This window comes from Pygocentrus nattereri, chromosome 24 (assembly GCF_015220715.1).
Source record: "Pygocentrus nattereri isolate fPygNat1 chromosome 24, fPygNat1.pri, whole genome shotgun sequence".
In the NCBI taxonomy this organism is placed as follows: Eukaryota; Metazoa; Chordata; class Actinopteri; order Characiformes; family Serrasalmidae; genus Pygocentrus; species Pygocentrus nattereri.
In genome coordinates this window covers 3,375,645-3,393,723 of record NC_051234.1, presented here as the reverse complement: position 1 = coordinate 3,393,723, position 18,079 = coordinate 3,375,645, and the positions used below count along the sequence as shown (strand labels likewise).

At 41.9% G+C, this 18,079-nt stretch overlaps 1 protein-coding gene across 3 annotated transcripts in view; it reads left to right on the top strand.

Annotated features, from left to right (window-relative positions):
- Positions 1-18,079, top strand: part of LOC108433870 (thrombospondin type-1 domain-containing protein 7A) — a 238,224-nt gene that overhangs the window by 170,294 nt on the left and 49,851 nt on the right. For all 3 annotated transcript variants that reach the window (XM_037534172.1, XM_017708707.2, XM_037534171.1), the window contains 2 exons: positions 431-625; positions 3,893-4,156. In XM_037534172.1, the coding sequence (XP_037390069.1) occupies positions 431-625; positions 3,893-4,156 (459 nt within the window). The remainder of the gene's footprint in view (positions 1-430; positions 626-3,892; positions 4,157-18,079) is intronic.

Genomic DNA, 18,079 nt, shown 5'->3' with positions numbered 1-18,079 from the left:
CAGCCTCAATGTTTTTCTATAATGAAAGGCCTTTTATTAGAATTCCTATCAGAGCTGGTGCCACTAAGAGCTGTAGGAGGACAGCACTGTGGCAATGGCGGCGGAAAACATTGTGAAGTGAAGGTTTTATTCATTTACCACATTAAGGTTGTCGCTCCTAGTTTAGTCCGTTTCAGTTAACATTTTTTCTTAGGCTGAAACGTCTCGAGTGTGAGTCAAGTCATGATCATTTAAAGGGTCCTTTCAGAGAAAAGCAGACGTTATGAAGAGAGGAGATACAGTCATTTATTAAAGGTTTTTCAGTGTAAACTTAAAGGCTTAATGAGCGTCCACTCCATCTACTTTCACCCGTCTCTCTCGCACTGTGCCATCTCTTAATTTAGCAGACTCACTGCAGTGTGTGTGTGTGTCTGTGTGTGTGATCCTGCAGCGGTCTCATGTCGGCAGCTGGACGGGTCAGTAACAGACATAGGCCAGTGTCTGAAGTTTGCCAGCTCCATGCCTGCTATAAACCAGCCGTGCCAGTTGCCGTGCCGAGACGACTGCCAGCTCACCAACTGGTCCAAATTCTCACCCTGCACGGCCGACTGCGTGGGGGTCCGCACTCGAAGGAGGGCTCTAGTGGGTAAGTAGCATCTACCCACAGCCTACTCACTTTTCAGGAAGATACATTTACAGCCAACATGTCCCCCCTGCATACTTGATGATGTGGACCAGTGTTAGTTAGCCTGTTTTTACCAGTGATAACAAAAGCCTGCTGGACTTTCATATGATTTCTCACCCGTCACACGTGAAAACAAGCTGAAGGTGCAGATTCTGAAGAAAAATTTATATATATATATAGTTTTATATTTAGCCTTCTATATTTTTTCGCTATTAAAACAAGCAGATGAATCAGAAATGCAGACTCAGGACTTGCCCACATATACTTAGATATTTTTAGAAAACTAAAAAATGTTTTTTGCTGTTTTCAAAAAAAATCCTCATTCACACCAACAGCATTTTTGAGAGTGCTGGTACGAGTGGATCAGATGCAGCAGTGCTGCTGGAGTTTTCAAACACTGTGTCCACTCACTGTCCACTTTTATAGACACTCCTACCTTGTCGGTCCACCTTGTGGATGTAAAGTCAGAGACGACAGCTCATCTGCTGCTGCACAGTTTGTGTTGGTCATCCTCTAGTCCTTCATCAGTGGTCACAGGACGCTGCCCACAGTGCCTACGTTTAATTACCAACAATAAACTAGCGTTCTGCTCAACTCTCAGGCCATTCCAAATATAAAATATTCATGGCTAAAAGCCTGAACAGTGTCTCTGGGCGAGAGACGACCAGAACGCAGAGAAGAAGATGTGCTTTTAAAAACAATACGTGTGGACGGGGCCTCAGACCTGTTAATGCAGGGTGTAAACTGTGCAATGTCCCAATGTAAGCTACAGAAAAACTTATTCCCAGCTAATAGCTGATATCTTACTTGACCAGTAACATTTAATTATTATCATTATTCTGGGCCCAGATTCAGTCAGATTAGCTAGTTAAGCTACCCGCTTTAGCTTCTGATGCAGCAGTAGCTCCATTTCTTAACACGCTTTCATGAACCCATCACCTGATTGTAATTCATTAGTTAAGGGAAATCAACTCACTGCCTTAGCATTAGCCATGTCTTGATCAAGTGGTCCACAAAGCTAAAACCCTGCAGCAGTCTAGGTCCAGACAGGGCCAGGGCAGCTCAGGAATGACCCTTCTGTCCCCCAAGTAATCCAGCATGGCTTAAAGGAGTTGTTCAGCAGAAAATCGAATGTCCACGTAAACCAAATGTAGCCCATCAGCCAAGACGAGTTTAGTGTCTCAAGTTTTCTTTGTTAGTTTTGCGTTGGAGGCTAATATTTCACAAGTTAACATGCAGATAGCTTCTGCTTGTTGTCCAGAGTGTCAGTGTAGCATTGTGCTAACCGCATGCCCAAATTATCACTCACACAATTGCCTTCAACCGTGTTGAGATGTTCAGTAATCCTAAACTGAAGTGCTTCTGACACATTCTGTGATTTACATGGACGAATGAGCAAGAACTGATGTCTGAAAGAGCATGAGTGGAATGACTGGTGTTGGAGTAACGTAGCGTTTCGGTAGCGTTCGAAACACCCCCTGGTTGTCAGGGGATCCCATGTTGGCTGTCTAATCCAGTAGCCACGTTTACGTGCAGCCTAATAATCCGTTAGTAATCCGACTAATAGCTTGATCGGAATAGAATATGCCCATGTAAACACCTCAATCGGAATAGTCTAGTCCGATTGAAGCCATTCGGAATACAATTTCTATCTGATTGAACCGGGAGGGTAAACCTCTAAATAATCCATTAAATAGAATAATAATAGCCTGAAGGCCTGAATCCAATTACATTCTAATCGGAACGTGTAAGTCCGTTCTGCATGTGTGTCGCAGCAAAAGGTTTATACCGTTCAACATGTTGGAGCAGAAACTGGTCTGCAGAGGAGACGAAGTTCATGCTCTGATCTTTAAAAGACGGCGGTGGGACGGACGTCCAGCTTATGTGTCTCAGAGCACGACGTCTTCCTCTCGGCCTTCTTTAATAAGGACATGTGAGGGATGTTTTTCTGAGTCTGGCGTCATTTTAAAGCAGTTAAAAACACAATCACTGCTCACTGCTTCTCATCTCACTCTGACTGGACCTCATGTGATGTTCGCTGTCATGGTAACGTTTACTCTGCATGCTACTCCACGCATGCGCGTCATTCTGCTTCGGATTACTTGCAGTGAGCATGTAAATGAAGATTTTCCATCAGACTGTTGAATAGATTTAACATGTAAACACCTCAGTTTGAATCAGTAATCCGATTGTATGAAATCGGATTGGCAAAAGTCTTTGCATGTAAACACAGCCAGTGTTAACTGCCTGCTGACCCACTCACCACAGCGGTGCTAATGAAAGCTTCAATGGCAGCAGAATGTCTAGTTTAACATTTCTTCTTTTGGACATGCTCTTCTAGTTTGGTAATGCAGTCTTTCCTCACATTATCTGAGATCTTACATCTTAACGTCTCCCCGTTTGTCTTTGATTCAAGAAAAGAGTAACAGTTCACTCTTTTCACCAAAGTCTTGGGAGTTTTCAGACGACAAATATGGCATATTGTAAAGTTTTTAATTGCTAGGCTATTGAGGACCATCCTGTCTACTACAGCGCCATCCTGAGGCAGACCAGTGCTGCAACTCTATTTAGTTAAGATTACCAAAGACAGAGGCTCGCTGATTGTGGGTGAAGCAGCCAAATAATGACCTTGCTCTGATTTTGTATTTGAGCATCTGTTTTAGCCTAACAAAAAGCTTAACATCATAGTAATTTATTTATTTATTTATTTTATACATTCTCAGGGGTCCAACAGATTGATTAGGGGCTCCTGGACTCCCCCTATTTCTCACCTTGCCTTTTGGCTAAGCTAACGGTTGCTTGGTTAGCAGGCCAAACATGCCACACACCACAGCACGGCCTTGATTTAGCTTGCTACAATGACACCCGTTTGGAGGATATCTGAGAGGTCTTAGAGTGAACGCTGAACATGTTCTGTGGTGTTTTTAGCTCTTAGGCTTTGCAGAGCTGTTATCATGCCCGTCTATCGTTGAGCTCCCACACCACCAGTCAGTGGCCCCTCTACAATAAAAGTGTGTGTATTTGTCCATTCAGGCATGGAACAGAAATCTGATTGGTCATCATTTTGAAATACTATCATCATTTTTTTAAATACCAGCTTCATTTTAAAATACTGCGGTATCTCGTCTTACTGGTGCACCGCCCAACCTTAATTGACTGTATTTGGGAAAGGGAAAACGTGTCTTAATGGAATTTTTCACCAAACTATTTCTTTTAATGAATTCCCAGGAAAGAGCAAGAAGAGGGATAAGTGTAAGAACAGTCAGATGTATCCGCTGAGTGAGACGCAGTACTGCCCCTGCAACAAGTACAACGCCCAGCCCGTGGGCAACTGGTCCGACTGCATCCTGCCTGACGGCCGACTGGAGAGTGCTCTGGCCATGCGGGTGCAGGGAGATGGTCGGGAGTGCGGCCAGGGCTACCGATACCAAGCCATGGCATGCTATGACCAGGACAACAGGCTAGTGGAGACCTCACGCTGCAACAGCCACGGTGAGTACAGCCCACCTAATCAGCCCACTCATACGTTCCCATTTGCATTAATTCGTTTAGCAGATATTCTCATATTCTCAGAGTATGATTAGGTCTCCATCACAAACACCTCTCCAACTCATTCTAAAGGTATTGGATGGAGCTCCATTATCCCAGAGGACGTAACTCCACTTCTCCAGAAAACTGTGCTGGGGGCTTCATACCCCTCCTGCCTGTAGTTACTGTCAGGCATTGTGTAAAGCTTTAATCGATCCTGAAATTTTGGTCCAAACTCAAATACAGCCAGAGAATAGCCCAACCCGACATACAGACTGCAACTCACTAGACATGCATCTTTAGGTTTTGAGTCCAAAACTGACCCACATGCTACAAAGTTATGTCTCCAACTGACCCAAACTTGCCCATCATCAGCAAATAAGCCTGACATGATAGCGCTGGTGAAATTACCGCATAATAACAGTCATGGTGCTCAGTAGATCACATACAAACAGAATGAATAAAAACAACATAAAATGATATGATCAAATAATCAGCTGTACAAAATGATGTTTACATTCCGCTTTAACATATCTGTTCATTGAGCGGTCCAACTAAACAACAACCCAGCCATTTTTATTCTGGACTTTCTATACTGCGCTCTTCTCACACTGTGCAGTGCTGATAACGTCTGATAAGTGTTCTGTGTTCTGTTGTGAATAAAATGAGTCTATGAAATTTGAAAAATCATTGCATTGCAATCATATTTATTCACATTTTGCACAGCGTCCCAATACTTTTGGAATTGGAGGTGTAGAATAAATTACAGATACTGTTTTTTGAACATACTGCAAACAAATTTTGTGCCATTTCGGCTGCATTAATCTGTATTATTGGATCAGTTTGCTATCTTTTTTGTGGTCATTTCAAGAATATAAGGATTGTTATTATAAAGATAAACACAGTGCAGAGCAGCCAGCCAGAACAGAGGTCATTTGCATATCTCAGGCTTTAAGATGCAGAAACAAAAACAGCCTGTTTAATTCTAAAGGATAAAGAAAGGTTAGAAAATGGTCGTGTGGAAATGAATTATGGATCACAAATGTGATAAGTAGGCCTCAGGGGGAGAAAATAAAATGCATGAAGAATGTAGGACCCCGAATTCACAAAATAGAAGAGGTGTCTGGATACTTTTGGACATATGGTGTATAAACCAGATCGAGGAACAGATCTGCATAATTGTGGTGTCAGAAATACTTCAAAACATGCATTGTTGATTAAAAAGGATCATCCAGGCTTGGTTAACTGTGACCTTTGGCCCCTGTGGCAACGCCTACATGCTACATCATTGTACCTAAACCAAACCCAGTCCCACCCCCGTCAGGAGCTTAGCACACTCTGCAGGTTTTTGGCCTAATCAAAGCTGACGCTAAGCCCTGCCAGATATTCTCGCTTACCGCAGATAGACGGCACATCCCTAAATTACGGCTGAGGGTGTAGGATAGCAATGATTACACGCCTGTCACAGTGGCTGTGTTGATCACAAACACCGTCATCCACCTACGCTCGAAGCAAAGAAGACAGAGTGGGTAGTTGAAAAGAGATGTTGGAAGAGCAAGACCTGCTCCATATTTTGTAAGACTCTACAAGGGGTAGACAAAATAATGAACATCAGGGTATATATGCACAGAGCCGTAATTGGGCATCCAATTTTCAGAATAACACTTTATTAGAAATCCCTTGCATGTGGCTCCATCCTGAGGTGTACATTTAGAGACTGTAGCCCGTCTGCTGGGCTAAACATCCTTTCTCCTGTCATTAACCTTCAGTTTCCGACCACAGAGCCGCTGAAAGTGGAAGTGCAAGGTAGGCGTTTCTAATAAAGTGGCCAGTGAGTGGAAGAAAAAGGCATGTGTCTAATAAAGTTTTTTATAATGCGGTCAGTGAGTGGAGGTGGAAGTCAGGCGTTTCTAATAATATGGCCAACGAGTGGAAGTGGAAGGGGAGTGTTTTTAATAAAAATGCCAGGGAATAGAAAAATAAAATGGGTGTTTCTAATAAAGTGGCCAGAGTGGAAGTACAAGGTAGGTGTTTCTAATAAACTGGCCAGTGAATACAAGACCAATGTAGGTGTTTCTAATAAAGTGGCCAGTAAGTGGATGCACAGCGTATGTGTTTCAAAGTGGCCAATGAGTAAATGACCAATGTAGCTGTTTCGAAAGTGACCAATGGGTGGAAGAACAGGGTAGGTGTTTCTAATAAAGTGGCCAACGAGTAGAAGAGCAATGTAGGTGTTTCTAATAAAGTAGCCAACGAGTAAAAGAACAGTGTTTCTAATACAATGGCAGTAAGTGGAGGTACAAGGGGGTGTTTCCAATAAAGTGGCCACGAAATTGAAGACCAATGTAGGGGCCAATGAGTAGTGTAGGTGTTTCTAATAAAGTGGCCAGTATCAGGGTTTCCTCAGCAGCAAGCCTGAATGCAGATGAGTGGAATTCACCAGCTACACTAATTGCTCTAAGTTATGTTTCGTAACGTTACAAGTGGCTCCCACATAGCACCGTAGAAATATATGGGAAAGTGTTAAAGGTATCTGGGAACTCGTGAGCGCTGGCATTTCGTTAAGCTTCAATATATCCTAGTTTTCATTTTATTCTTTCGTTCACTCCCACACATTTAATTGCACATTGTTTCTTTTCTCCGCGCTGGGTTAGTTATATTCCTGTCACGCGTCTCTCCTGTATTTGGGCCAGACACGTACAGAGTCAAACTGAGAGAGGTAAGAGACGTTCCGTCTCCTCTGGTCGCCTCATGATTTCTCTGAGTTGGTGCTGTGAGGTGCAGATGAGGAGAGAGAGAGAGAGTGATGTCATCAGTGTGCTTTAGGCCTGCTGTGCAGCGGTGCTGTAGAGTGGGGGAGGGATGTCAGATCCTTCTCTCCCTCTCTCTCTCTCTCTCTCCCTCTCTCTCTCTCTCTGTCCTTCTCCATGTCCTTCTCCTCATCTCCTCCTTTCATCACTTCTACTTTCCCCTCTCCTCCCCCTTCTCACTTACATTCTTAACTTTTGTTTTTTTTTCTCACTTATTTCTTTAATTATTTCACACTTTTTTCTCCGTGTCTAAATCCTCTGCTCTTTTTTTTCTTTAGCTCTTTTCCCATTTAAAGGCACAGTTAGGCAAAACATCGGATCTTTTACAGTTTTCCCCCTTATTCCAAAAGCAGCTCATCAACCAAAACAGATGTGGTGTCAGAAACTGGCTTCTTTAGTTTTGTGCTGGAGCTACAAGGCTAATGCAGCCAACAAGAAATGCATGATGGGCAGTTAGCAGACCTACCAAGGCTTTGGCCTTTCTTTTTGGGATTGTTGCGGAGTGAAATGCTTGATTTTGCAGTTGCATTTCTCAAAGTTTGCTGCAATAAACAATATTAAAAAAGGGGGACAGGGAAGATGTTGCAGTGTGGAAATTTGGGATGATTGATATTTATTTAACGGATTTTAATGTAGCCTAGATAGTTTTTGTCAACAAATAGGAAATTAAGTGTATCTCTGAGAACCAAGTCCATGCAAAGTAACAGACCTAAGATTAACCCTCATGTGGTGTTGGGGTCTGTGGGACCCATTTTCAATGTTACTTCAATGTTACTTCTACCTCAGATTTCTTTGCCTTAGCTCAGTGAAAAACTAAAATAACCCATTTTCAGGGTCTTCACTCTGTTCACCCCCCACACACTGATATTACACATGAGGTGCTAGGCTGAACCCGCGGGGAGTAAAAGTGTGGAGGTGCTGCGTCCTTCACTCTGTTATCCTCCTAGGCTGCTGACTGGCTACAGCTGCTAAAGGAGGACCCTACACTGATTTAAAAAAACAATACTGCAGTGTGTCCACCAGACCACTGTAACAAAAAACACGGACACCACACAAGGGTTAAAATAGAGTCTCAGAAAGAGTATCTTTTCAGATTTTACATCAAAATAATGTAATGAAATCTGGAAACAAGGACAAAGTGCTGATAAAACATATACATGCACACCCTGCCAACTGAACATGTTCTCTAAATAAACTTAAATAAGTAAATTCATAAGGTACATGTAGCATTTAGTAGTGTTAATACAAGCTAATATGAGCCCAGCAGCTAATGTGCCTTGCATCAGTCGACAAAGTGGAAAAGCGTCCAGCCTCTGTATTGGTGTGAAAGGCTCAGTCACAGCTCCTTGAGTAGACAACTGCTCACAAAAGAGCCTTTTTTACAGGCAGGCAGATCAATCAGGATGAAACTGATAAAATTACAGTAGCTATTGCCAGCTCAGCTTAAATATAAGACACTCCGTCTATGTGTGGGTAAAGCAGAGACTGTACCTTCCCGGCATGTAGCATAGAAGCTGCATTTTGAAAACACTTACATGATTAGTGCAAAATTAATGCAGTGATTAGATAAAATTACGAGATCTGGCAGGTACTGCCAGGACGGGTTGAATTTAAAGTTTGTCTGAATTCCTGCGAACACAAGATTGCAAATTCCTGGTGGGCCTGAAACTGTAACTGAAAATGAATCACATATTTACAAATCACATACATACAGATACACTATATTTCCAAAAATATTCACTCACCCATCCAAATAAGTGAATTCAGGTGTTCACTTCTATGTACACTCACTGCACCTAAAGGGTCCAAACTCTGAAAACAACACAGATCATTATCCCTCCTCCACCAAACTTTACTGTTAGCACTGTGCATTCCTGTAGGCATCATTCTCCTGCAATCCAACAAACGACTGTCCAAAAGGCTGCCAGATAGAGAAAGGAACACATTTCCACTGCCCCAGTGGCAGCGTGCATTACACCCCTCCAGTCGACGCTTGGCATTGCACATAGTGATCTTAGGCTTGTGCGCAGCTGCTCGGTCATGGAAGTTAATTTCATGAGCCTACTGACACACTCAGTTTTTCTGCTGATATTGCTTCCACAGGCAGTTTGCACTCTGTAGTGAGTGATGCAATAGAGGGTAAAAGATCTTTACTGGTGTTAAACTGCCAGTGTTTGTCAATTGAGGCTGAAATACCCAAACTCAGTAATTAGGAGGGGTGTCCACAGAATTTATTTGAGTAACTTAACGCTTTTATATGGTGAGTATGTGATGATTTAGGCATGCAGTTTGCATCATGCGAATGGTTTTCCATTGCTTGTTAGCTACTTTAGATGCAAAACTACAGAAACAAACTTTAAGTAGCAAAGACATCTGGGCAGATCGACTGCGTTTAGAGTAAAAGGAAAATTTCTGCCCAACTATTCTTTTAATGCTTCTGTATTACTTGAAACATGGCTTGCTGTCGATGTCCTTTTATGCTCTTTCTTTCTCTTTCTTTCTGTCATCCTCTTTCTCTCTTTCTCCCTCTTCTGATCTGTCTCTCACTCCTATCTCTTTCCATTTAACTGTCTCTTTCTTTTCCTGCCCCCCCCCAAACCCTCTCTGTACATTAATCGTAGTAGTTCATCTTAATAGGGAGCTCTGTCAGACACACTGCCCGAGGCTACGGCACAAACCATCCATGCTTTTTATCTCTCTTCTCCCTGAGACATCAAGGAGAGGGCCAAACATCACAGCTGCTGTTTCTCTCCGCATATAGAAGAAGCTGTTGCTGCCTTTCCAGAGAAATTCCGTTCTGAATATCGTTGATAAAAATAAACAAAGTGTGGCCGCTTGTCTGTGATCGCGTTTTTGATCCGCCTTTGACTCTTGACTCACTTCGGGGGCTTTCAGAAGCAGTTTATCAGAGTGTTTCTGGCACATGGTCCACTTTTTGGATACACTTTATACAGACCTGCAGTGCTGTGGGAAGTCAGAGACCCCCCTTTGTTTATTTAATTTCCAGCCAAAATGGGCATTACATCCACATCCTTCATTTTTCAGTGTCAGGGAAAACACATTTAACAGAAAATTACACAGAAGCATCAACAACTAAATATATCTTCTATTTGTTTTGTATTTAGTGTGTTTACTCCTTATCTTCCTTTTGTTCTGGGAGACTTGCTTTCAGCTTCTCAAAGAAAACGGCTGTAATGCGGGGGAGCGATGATGAGGCGGACGCATATGCTGAGAGAAGCGAGATTTATTAGGAGCAAATCCAGAGTCAGCGTCTAAACAGTCCAGGGTCAAAGAGCCAACACGGAGAGAACGAGGGACAGACATGACAAAAAGGAACACAAGCCAAACACAACAACAGAGGACAGGAAATACCACAGAGGCCAGAAGATACAACATCAAACAGTACAAAGACCAGCAAACTAACAGGAGAAAACACAGGGCTTAAATACAGGAACAATGAGGGTTGACAAGACACAGGTGAAAACAATCAAGGGCGGAGTCTAGAAACAAGGGGGCAGAACAGGGAAGAATCAAAACAAGGAAGCACATGGACAAGACCAGAGGTAAACAAAAGCACATGGAGGACTGGGAGGGGCCAATCGTGACAACGGCAGAGATATTTTCCACACTTCTAAAGTTCAGTCTCTGAAGTTGGTTGAACTTTGTGCTTCTCATAATCCAACTAGTCCCAAACATTCAGTTATGTTGAGGTCTTTATTCTGGAGTGGCCTGTCCATTGTTCTGAGAACAGCAGTGGAAGATTTATTCCAGCGGAGATGAGCAGGGTTAATACCAGACCAGGTCAATAACCACAATAGCCAGACAACAGCAGTTTATCTGATAGGAGCAGTTTTGGTGGTCAACCAGGTATTGCAGGTGGTTGTTAGGAGTCTGATATTCTTTATATAGTTTGATTTTTCACATATTTGACTTTGACCTTGCTCTTTCGTATGGAACTGGATTACCTTCTATCTAATCTCTATAAATCTCCTGAAAATGAATGATCAGAAATAGTTAATGCAACACTGACGTGCTGTCACGTAGATCACGGTTCATTTCAGCCCCAGTGCTTTTACAAAGTTCTGCAGGCCTGAGCTTCCAGCTTGTACTCGCTTGCTTGTATGATGTATCTGAAAGTGCATGACTCCCTCAGTTACATTCACTTTTATTCCTTTGGTAGACAGTTTTATTCAGGTGACGCGACTACAGCTAAAGTGACAAAAGTCAACTTTGATGCAAGTGCTACCCCACTATGTTTCTATTTCAGGAATAGTGCAGACGAGGGTAAAATTCATGAGAGGAACCTCGGTGTGAGGAAGAAAGCTAGCGCATACTGTAGGTGCAGATAAATAAAAGTACAGTTCAAAAATACAAGTAGTCCTGAATGTTGCTTGATATTTTGCTTTTAATACTGGAAGTTTCTTCCGTCAAAAAAGTAGTTCCACAATTTTTGCTACTTTCGCAACTGATTGTCAGCCGAATGATACAGGAACGATGAGAAACATGCTATAATGAGATTTGGGACTTAATAGCGAGAGAGCCCCCAAGAAAAAATCATTCTAAGAAATCAAAAGTGTTCACAACAGAACAGGGTCTTGATAATCCATATGATTTCCCCTGTGTTCAACTTATATTTGTCAGATATTGACATATACATGAATTACAGTGCTGTGTGAAAGTTTTAGGCATCTAAGCCAATTTTTAAACAGTTGACCTCAGCAGTGAGTTTATCACAATATACATTAGAATAAAGTCGTATTCATAATTCAAATAAACAGAAAAACTATTAAAAGTAACGAGAATTTCTCGGGTCCATATTTTTCCTGGACACCTTCACAGCCGCCACAGAGACTCGTTAATATCATCAATTACATCATGAGCTCAATTTACTGAGCACTGATTGGTCAAACCAGGAGCTGCTTTTCAACTACATATAATACTGGGCTTCCTCGAGGAGGAGAGGCTTGGAGATGGGTAAACAAACACACTAACGTCCAGAAAAACAGTTTTTATTATACACACACACACACACACACACACACACATATATATGTTAATATTATATAATATTATTGCACACACACACACACACACACACACACACACACACACATATATATATATATATATATATATACATAATCATTATTAATATTCTATAAATTTTGTTTATTCAAATATTAACACTTTTCTCAGCAAATAAACACAAACTACACAAATAAATTGATTTGTCTCTTGGGTGCCTAAGACTTTCACACAGTGCTGTATGTGCCAACTTATTTGAAATTTGCTGCCTTATTTTCAAATATGGAACATATCGCTGTTGTCGTATTAAATGTATCTCCAAAACGGAAACTTTACAGGAGAAGGGAAAAACATACTTTACTTTTAATGTAAGTCAATGGAACCAGACGTCTTTCAAAGTCATTTTGGGTTGTTTCTTTTGGTCCATTCTTCAGATTACGGTAAAAAACCAAGAAATACTCACCTCTATTTGGAACACATACTATTTCCTTTTAGATCCTGATATTGCATATTTGTGTGTTTTATCTAACTGGATAGTCTCTCAAACATGTATTAGCATGTTAGAAAACATTCACCATATATGCAAGGCATAGATTACTCATATATTCTGACCTAAGGTTAAATAATGAGGTCTTTCTTTCATCCACATACTTTCTAATGTAGAGAAATTAGTATAATAGTATAATTGCCATGGAACTAAACTCTAAATGCATGCACAATGTAATTAATGCTATAAAAACATAAACACATGAAATATGTGAACATATTGTTCCCTGGCACAATATTTGTATCTAACTATCTGTTCAGAGTGAGACTTCCATGTAATAATAGAAACTCTGTGTTGTGACTCGGTGGCTCTGTACAGCGAGAAGTTGCTGTAGGCCAGAGCTCTGACAGGGCGAGGATGGCCGGGAGGTTGAAAGAACGAGGTCAGTTCTGTGATGAGCCGGTCAGTGACAAACAGCAGGGGGGCGTGCAAGTACAGACCAATAAAGTTGAAGCTGCGTCCTGTCTGGACATGGCCGTAAGGGTCAGGAACATCACAGCTCTGTAGGGGTCAGAGCTCTGACAATGGCAGGGAGGTTGTTCCAGGGGGCACGCATCCACTGCAGTGCACCGGTGCGAGATAACGCTTGTAGACAGCTGGTGAGAAGTAGGTCTGAGTGCTAAAACATCAGCGAAATCATTTTCCTGATCCTGATAAGACATTTTTGAGGGGATCTGTCTAAAATAATCAGTTTTGTTTGTCGATCATGGATTAACAGCAAAGCCAAGAACTTTGGATAGTTGCTACTTGGAAATGTCTGCCTTCTACTTGCTAGACAAGTCTAGCCATTCACTCACAACAGCAGGCCAGATCTAACAGGTGCACCAGCACATGACCCGATTCCGTCTGTCCAGTGTGGAGCTGGTAGCCTGTTGCTGTTCTAGCACTTGGTCAGCTGGCAGACTGACAGCTCCGTGCACCCCAGGCCAGGTCCTCAGATCTGAGGGAGTGAAGTTGGAGCGAATAAACCAGAATCTCAGTTGTTCTGTAGTGTGTGGAGCTGTTAGGTAACACGTGTAAAACCAGCTGCACTCTTTTGTTCCTTTTACACCTAATTTGTAATCATTCGCATTTAAGAGTTAAGTTAAATGCTGGCTGGTATAGCTTTATTATCTATTATTGGCAACATACTACTATTGATATTTCAACGATAATGCCATTAAATGAATTTACATAATACCATTATGCAATCACAGTAATTATTTCTTAACAATCAAGTAAATAAATGAACATTTTGAGTGTTGCTGTTTTACTCTCATTTGTCTTTTGCCATAGCTTATTATAATTAAGTCAAAGACATTCATTGTTAAAGGCCTTCATCCATCCATCCATCCATCCATCCATCCATCCATCCATCCATCCATCCATCCAGCCAAATGTTTATGTTGTACTTTGATAAGTAGCACAAATACAAAAAAATGCAATACTACAATGACATGACAATTCAGGCATTTTGCAAAGTGTAAATGCCAAATTAATGCAAGATCTATGAGAGGGGCTATGTAGGATGTATGTAGGAGGCATTTTACCCTGATGCTGCTGGGGGTGTAGCTAGAACTTTTAGAAGGGGGGCAGGTGAAACCCAGAGAATTGATTTGGTTGGCACACTGCTATGATTAGAATATACACAAATAAAAAACATTACTCTATTAAAACGACATTGACGTTTAAATCTGCCCATAATTTCAACATAAATAAAATATCACATCAACTGTTGCCAAAATAAACCGAAAGGCAGGCCAGCATTGTGTAAACGAAATGCATCGCTTTCCTCAATGCACAACATGATTTTTATGAAAAATATTTCTTGTAGACAGACCATAAAAGATATTCGTTTAGGCCGCCTTCGCTACAGCTTATGCACGAGTCTAATGATCAGAACGCTAGCCAGACAGCACATATAAGGGAAGCCACATGCAAATTTTCATCCATAAAAAGCAATTACACCTGATTAATATCCCATAATATCCCTTAACATCACACAGCCTACTACGTAATATAGCTCACAGAGCAGCACTGCCAAAGGGGCACAGCACACACACTGCTGTTTGCACCAAGATAGGCTAATTATTCAATTTAGTGTCATCAGACTCTCATAGCTGATTGGTTGCTACCCTGATTTTCACCATTAAGCATAATTGGTACATTATTAATGATAGCTGCCTGAAAGAGGCTGACTGTCTCTCTTTCCATGTCTCGAAAGGCCAGAAAGGTTGGCATAGTTTATTCCAGGGTGCCACTGGCCACTCTGGCCACCCCTTGGCTACACCTCTGGATAGTAGCCTTTTAAATTATGTTCGCTTCAAATCAACAATGCATGACTTTTGCATACAACTGCATATCCAAACATGTTCAACTCTCGCTGTTGTGGTTTTCTAAGAAATTGTTACAAATTTTATGTAACTATATTATATAGCACATTATTTGATGGCTGCACCTTAAAACGCATTTATAAACATTGAATGACCTATGTATAAAGCAAACTTGAGTCTGTATAAACAGCTTATGCCATTAATCACAAGAAAAAATATGCTTTATGAAGCAAATGATTATCATGTGTATTTTGTGTGGATCATTATGTGTATTTAAGGGGCCTTAAACTAAAATGACATTTGTTCCATTTGTCCAGCCAAGCCAGCCAATAGTAAGTGAGTATGCCAGTGAGTAAGAGCATAGAAATATTTAAAAAGAGTGGCCCAAGAACGTATCCCTGTGGAACACCATAGGTGATAGTAATTAGCTCTGACTGCATCCCAATTACTGTCACAAACTGCTGTCATTTACTCAAATAAGACTGAAACCAGGATAGTGCAGGGCCAGTAACACTGACAAGACTGAGCAGGCACTCCACAAACTTTTTTGTGCGGGAAAAACAAAATGAACATCTGTTTGAGTTCATTTTCACTAAGTATGCATAGGTTTTTCATTACCCTCTTCATGCTGAACTGCATGTGTTGTTTAGCTTTACAGTAAATGGACACCTGCTCTTAGCAGGTGCCCCTCCGTTTTCCCTAAATATCAATAATTACCAGTACCAAATGATATAGAAAGATATAGAGGGACCAGTTTTTTCAGCCTTATTGCCCAGCTGTTTCTAGAAGTGCTACTGGGGACTTTGTTGAGGCTGAGCTGTATGAGATAACTTGACCCCACTGGACAGTCTGACAGGGATCCAGCAGGAGTCGCAGGGATACTTCCAGTAAGGACGGCCCATCTGCTTCTGTTACTGTTACATAACCAGGTTGCTCATATTAGCCAAGACCAGAGAGGCAGGCATGCTGAGAAGCCTTTCTTCTCCGCAGTTACCACTCCCAGTAATTGCTTGGATTTTTCAATTATGGCGTGCAGGACCTTATAAAGATGTATGTCTTGCTATTGTGCTCAGACTAGCCAGGCATATTATATCACACTGCAGCTATTGATGCTGTTGACCTGAAACACAGTCACTACTGGGGCAGGAGAGTTGTTTTTCCACATAGTTGCATTGCTTTCATTCAAGTGACTGAACCTAGGAATTGATTTTAGCAGTGACTCCAATATGTGTGGCCCTCTGTGCCTGTTTGAATCCAGCTTGGCATCACTGAGTCAAACCTCTGTTTTCATTGCAGCACTGCAGCCCTAGTTACAGATTAGTTACAGTTGCTAGGCTATGAAGGACCGACTGGGTGAACCAGGCTGCTGGAGCTCTACCCTGAGGCAGATCAGTGCTGCGTATCTAGTTAGTAAAGAATATCAAAGACAGAAGATCAGCGAGTGATTGATGCAGCTGAACAATAACTTTTCCCTGAATTTGTATTTGAGTGTCTATTTATCCCTATCCAACAGCATAATGTCAAAATAAGTGTATTTCTAGGCCCCCCTCAGAATTTTGATTTTAAGACATTCAGGGGGTCAAGGAGGTTAATTAGGGGTTCCCCTGACACCCCTAGAACATCCTGTATTACTTATAGGTAGCCTGAAATAAAACAGTTACAGGCTCATGTTAAAGTGTTCTTGCCAGGTCCAGGCAACAAAGCAGCAGTCTCTGATTTATAAGGTGCAAGTGTTGTCCACTGCTTGGCGAAAGAAACGTGAGTTGTAATCAGGCTAGATCAGGTGGCGTCTTTAAGAGCTCAGATTGACTACATTATGGAATATAACACTTGTTCGTACTACAACAGAGGAGGAACACAAAAGCGACAAAGCTTGCAAAACCCAAGCCGAACCAGTAGCTTTACTCCCCAGGGCGAGGATTAGCTGTGCCTCACAGAAACTGGTCTAGAATGAGGGCAGAGGCAATGTGAGACAGTTATCAAACAGACCCCGGAAGACTTGCACGATGTAAAGACGGAGGGGCAGGGGCTCAAGGTCAACATCTTCATTTTAAACTTTCATGGCTGTTCAGAAACTTGGACTCATCCCTAGAATATACGCCAAAAGCCACCAATTAGCCTGAAATGATTCTTATAATTTCATCTATTCTTAGCAACATTGGCATTATTAAGTAAGCCATCACTTTAGCGGTTGGTACATTGGAAGGTTCACATTTCTTGCTTTTCGCTTGCTGCGTCAGCTTGGAGCATATCTAGGGGCAAATATCACCTCATGGCAAGAAACAGCAGGCAGATGACCGAGTAAAGTAGTGACACGCACAACCAATCAGGTTTCCATGGCGATACTAGCCTATGCCTTTGAAATAGCTCACGTATGTGCTACATATTCATGTGAACGTTACGTAAACATTTCTATTTTCAGTCTAGCTCCAGTTTCTGTGGTGTTTAAGCAAAGCCCTGCAGCCTGGGCAAAGCGTGAAGATCCTGAGCTAGCAGCTTGCACTGCATAATCAGGCTTAGGCTCTCACAGCATGCAGGCCCATGCTTCGGCATCACACGCTGTGTAATGAGTTAGCGGTGGCAGAGGCTGTTTGGAGCCGCCAGACTGGCCAAGAAATATCCTGTCTCAACACCTGGCTAACTGACTGGCCAGGCAGGTGTATTGCCTCAGCAGTCTGACTGCAGCAATGCGAGCAGCCTTCTCCCTTTCTACATTAGCATCACATGCTATACCAAACATGAAATGTTAGCCATCATAGCTTGTCGATGTCTTTTTGTCAAAAGTATGTCATTTATGAGGACATTTTACATGGGTGGGACCGCGTGCAGTGCACATGTTTGTGTCTGTGCTCGCTCACAGTTAGCCTAAGCCTTTTATTCCTGCTAGCCTCAAGCTCAGACGAGTGTTTGTAGAAGTCATTTTGTTGGCTTATGGTGAATTTCACCATTAGCAGAATTCAGGCATTAGAAGCTTTGCTGTGAGCTATTATAAGGTTTTATCATTAGTTAAATGAAATGTTATACAAGCTCTTGGAATTACTCATTGCTACTGAGTCACTGGCTTTCACTGAAAGGCTATTGATGCTGTGAAGTCAGGGGTTTCCAAAGGGTTTGTGAGGACTGTCATGTCTGTGAAGGAAAATTTGCACCAGGAAGCCCAAATAGAAGGATGACTCTAAAAGATGGTTCCAAC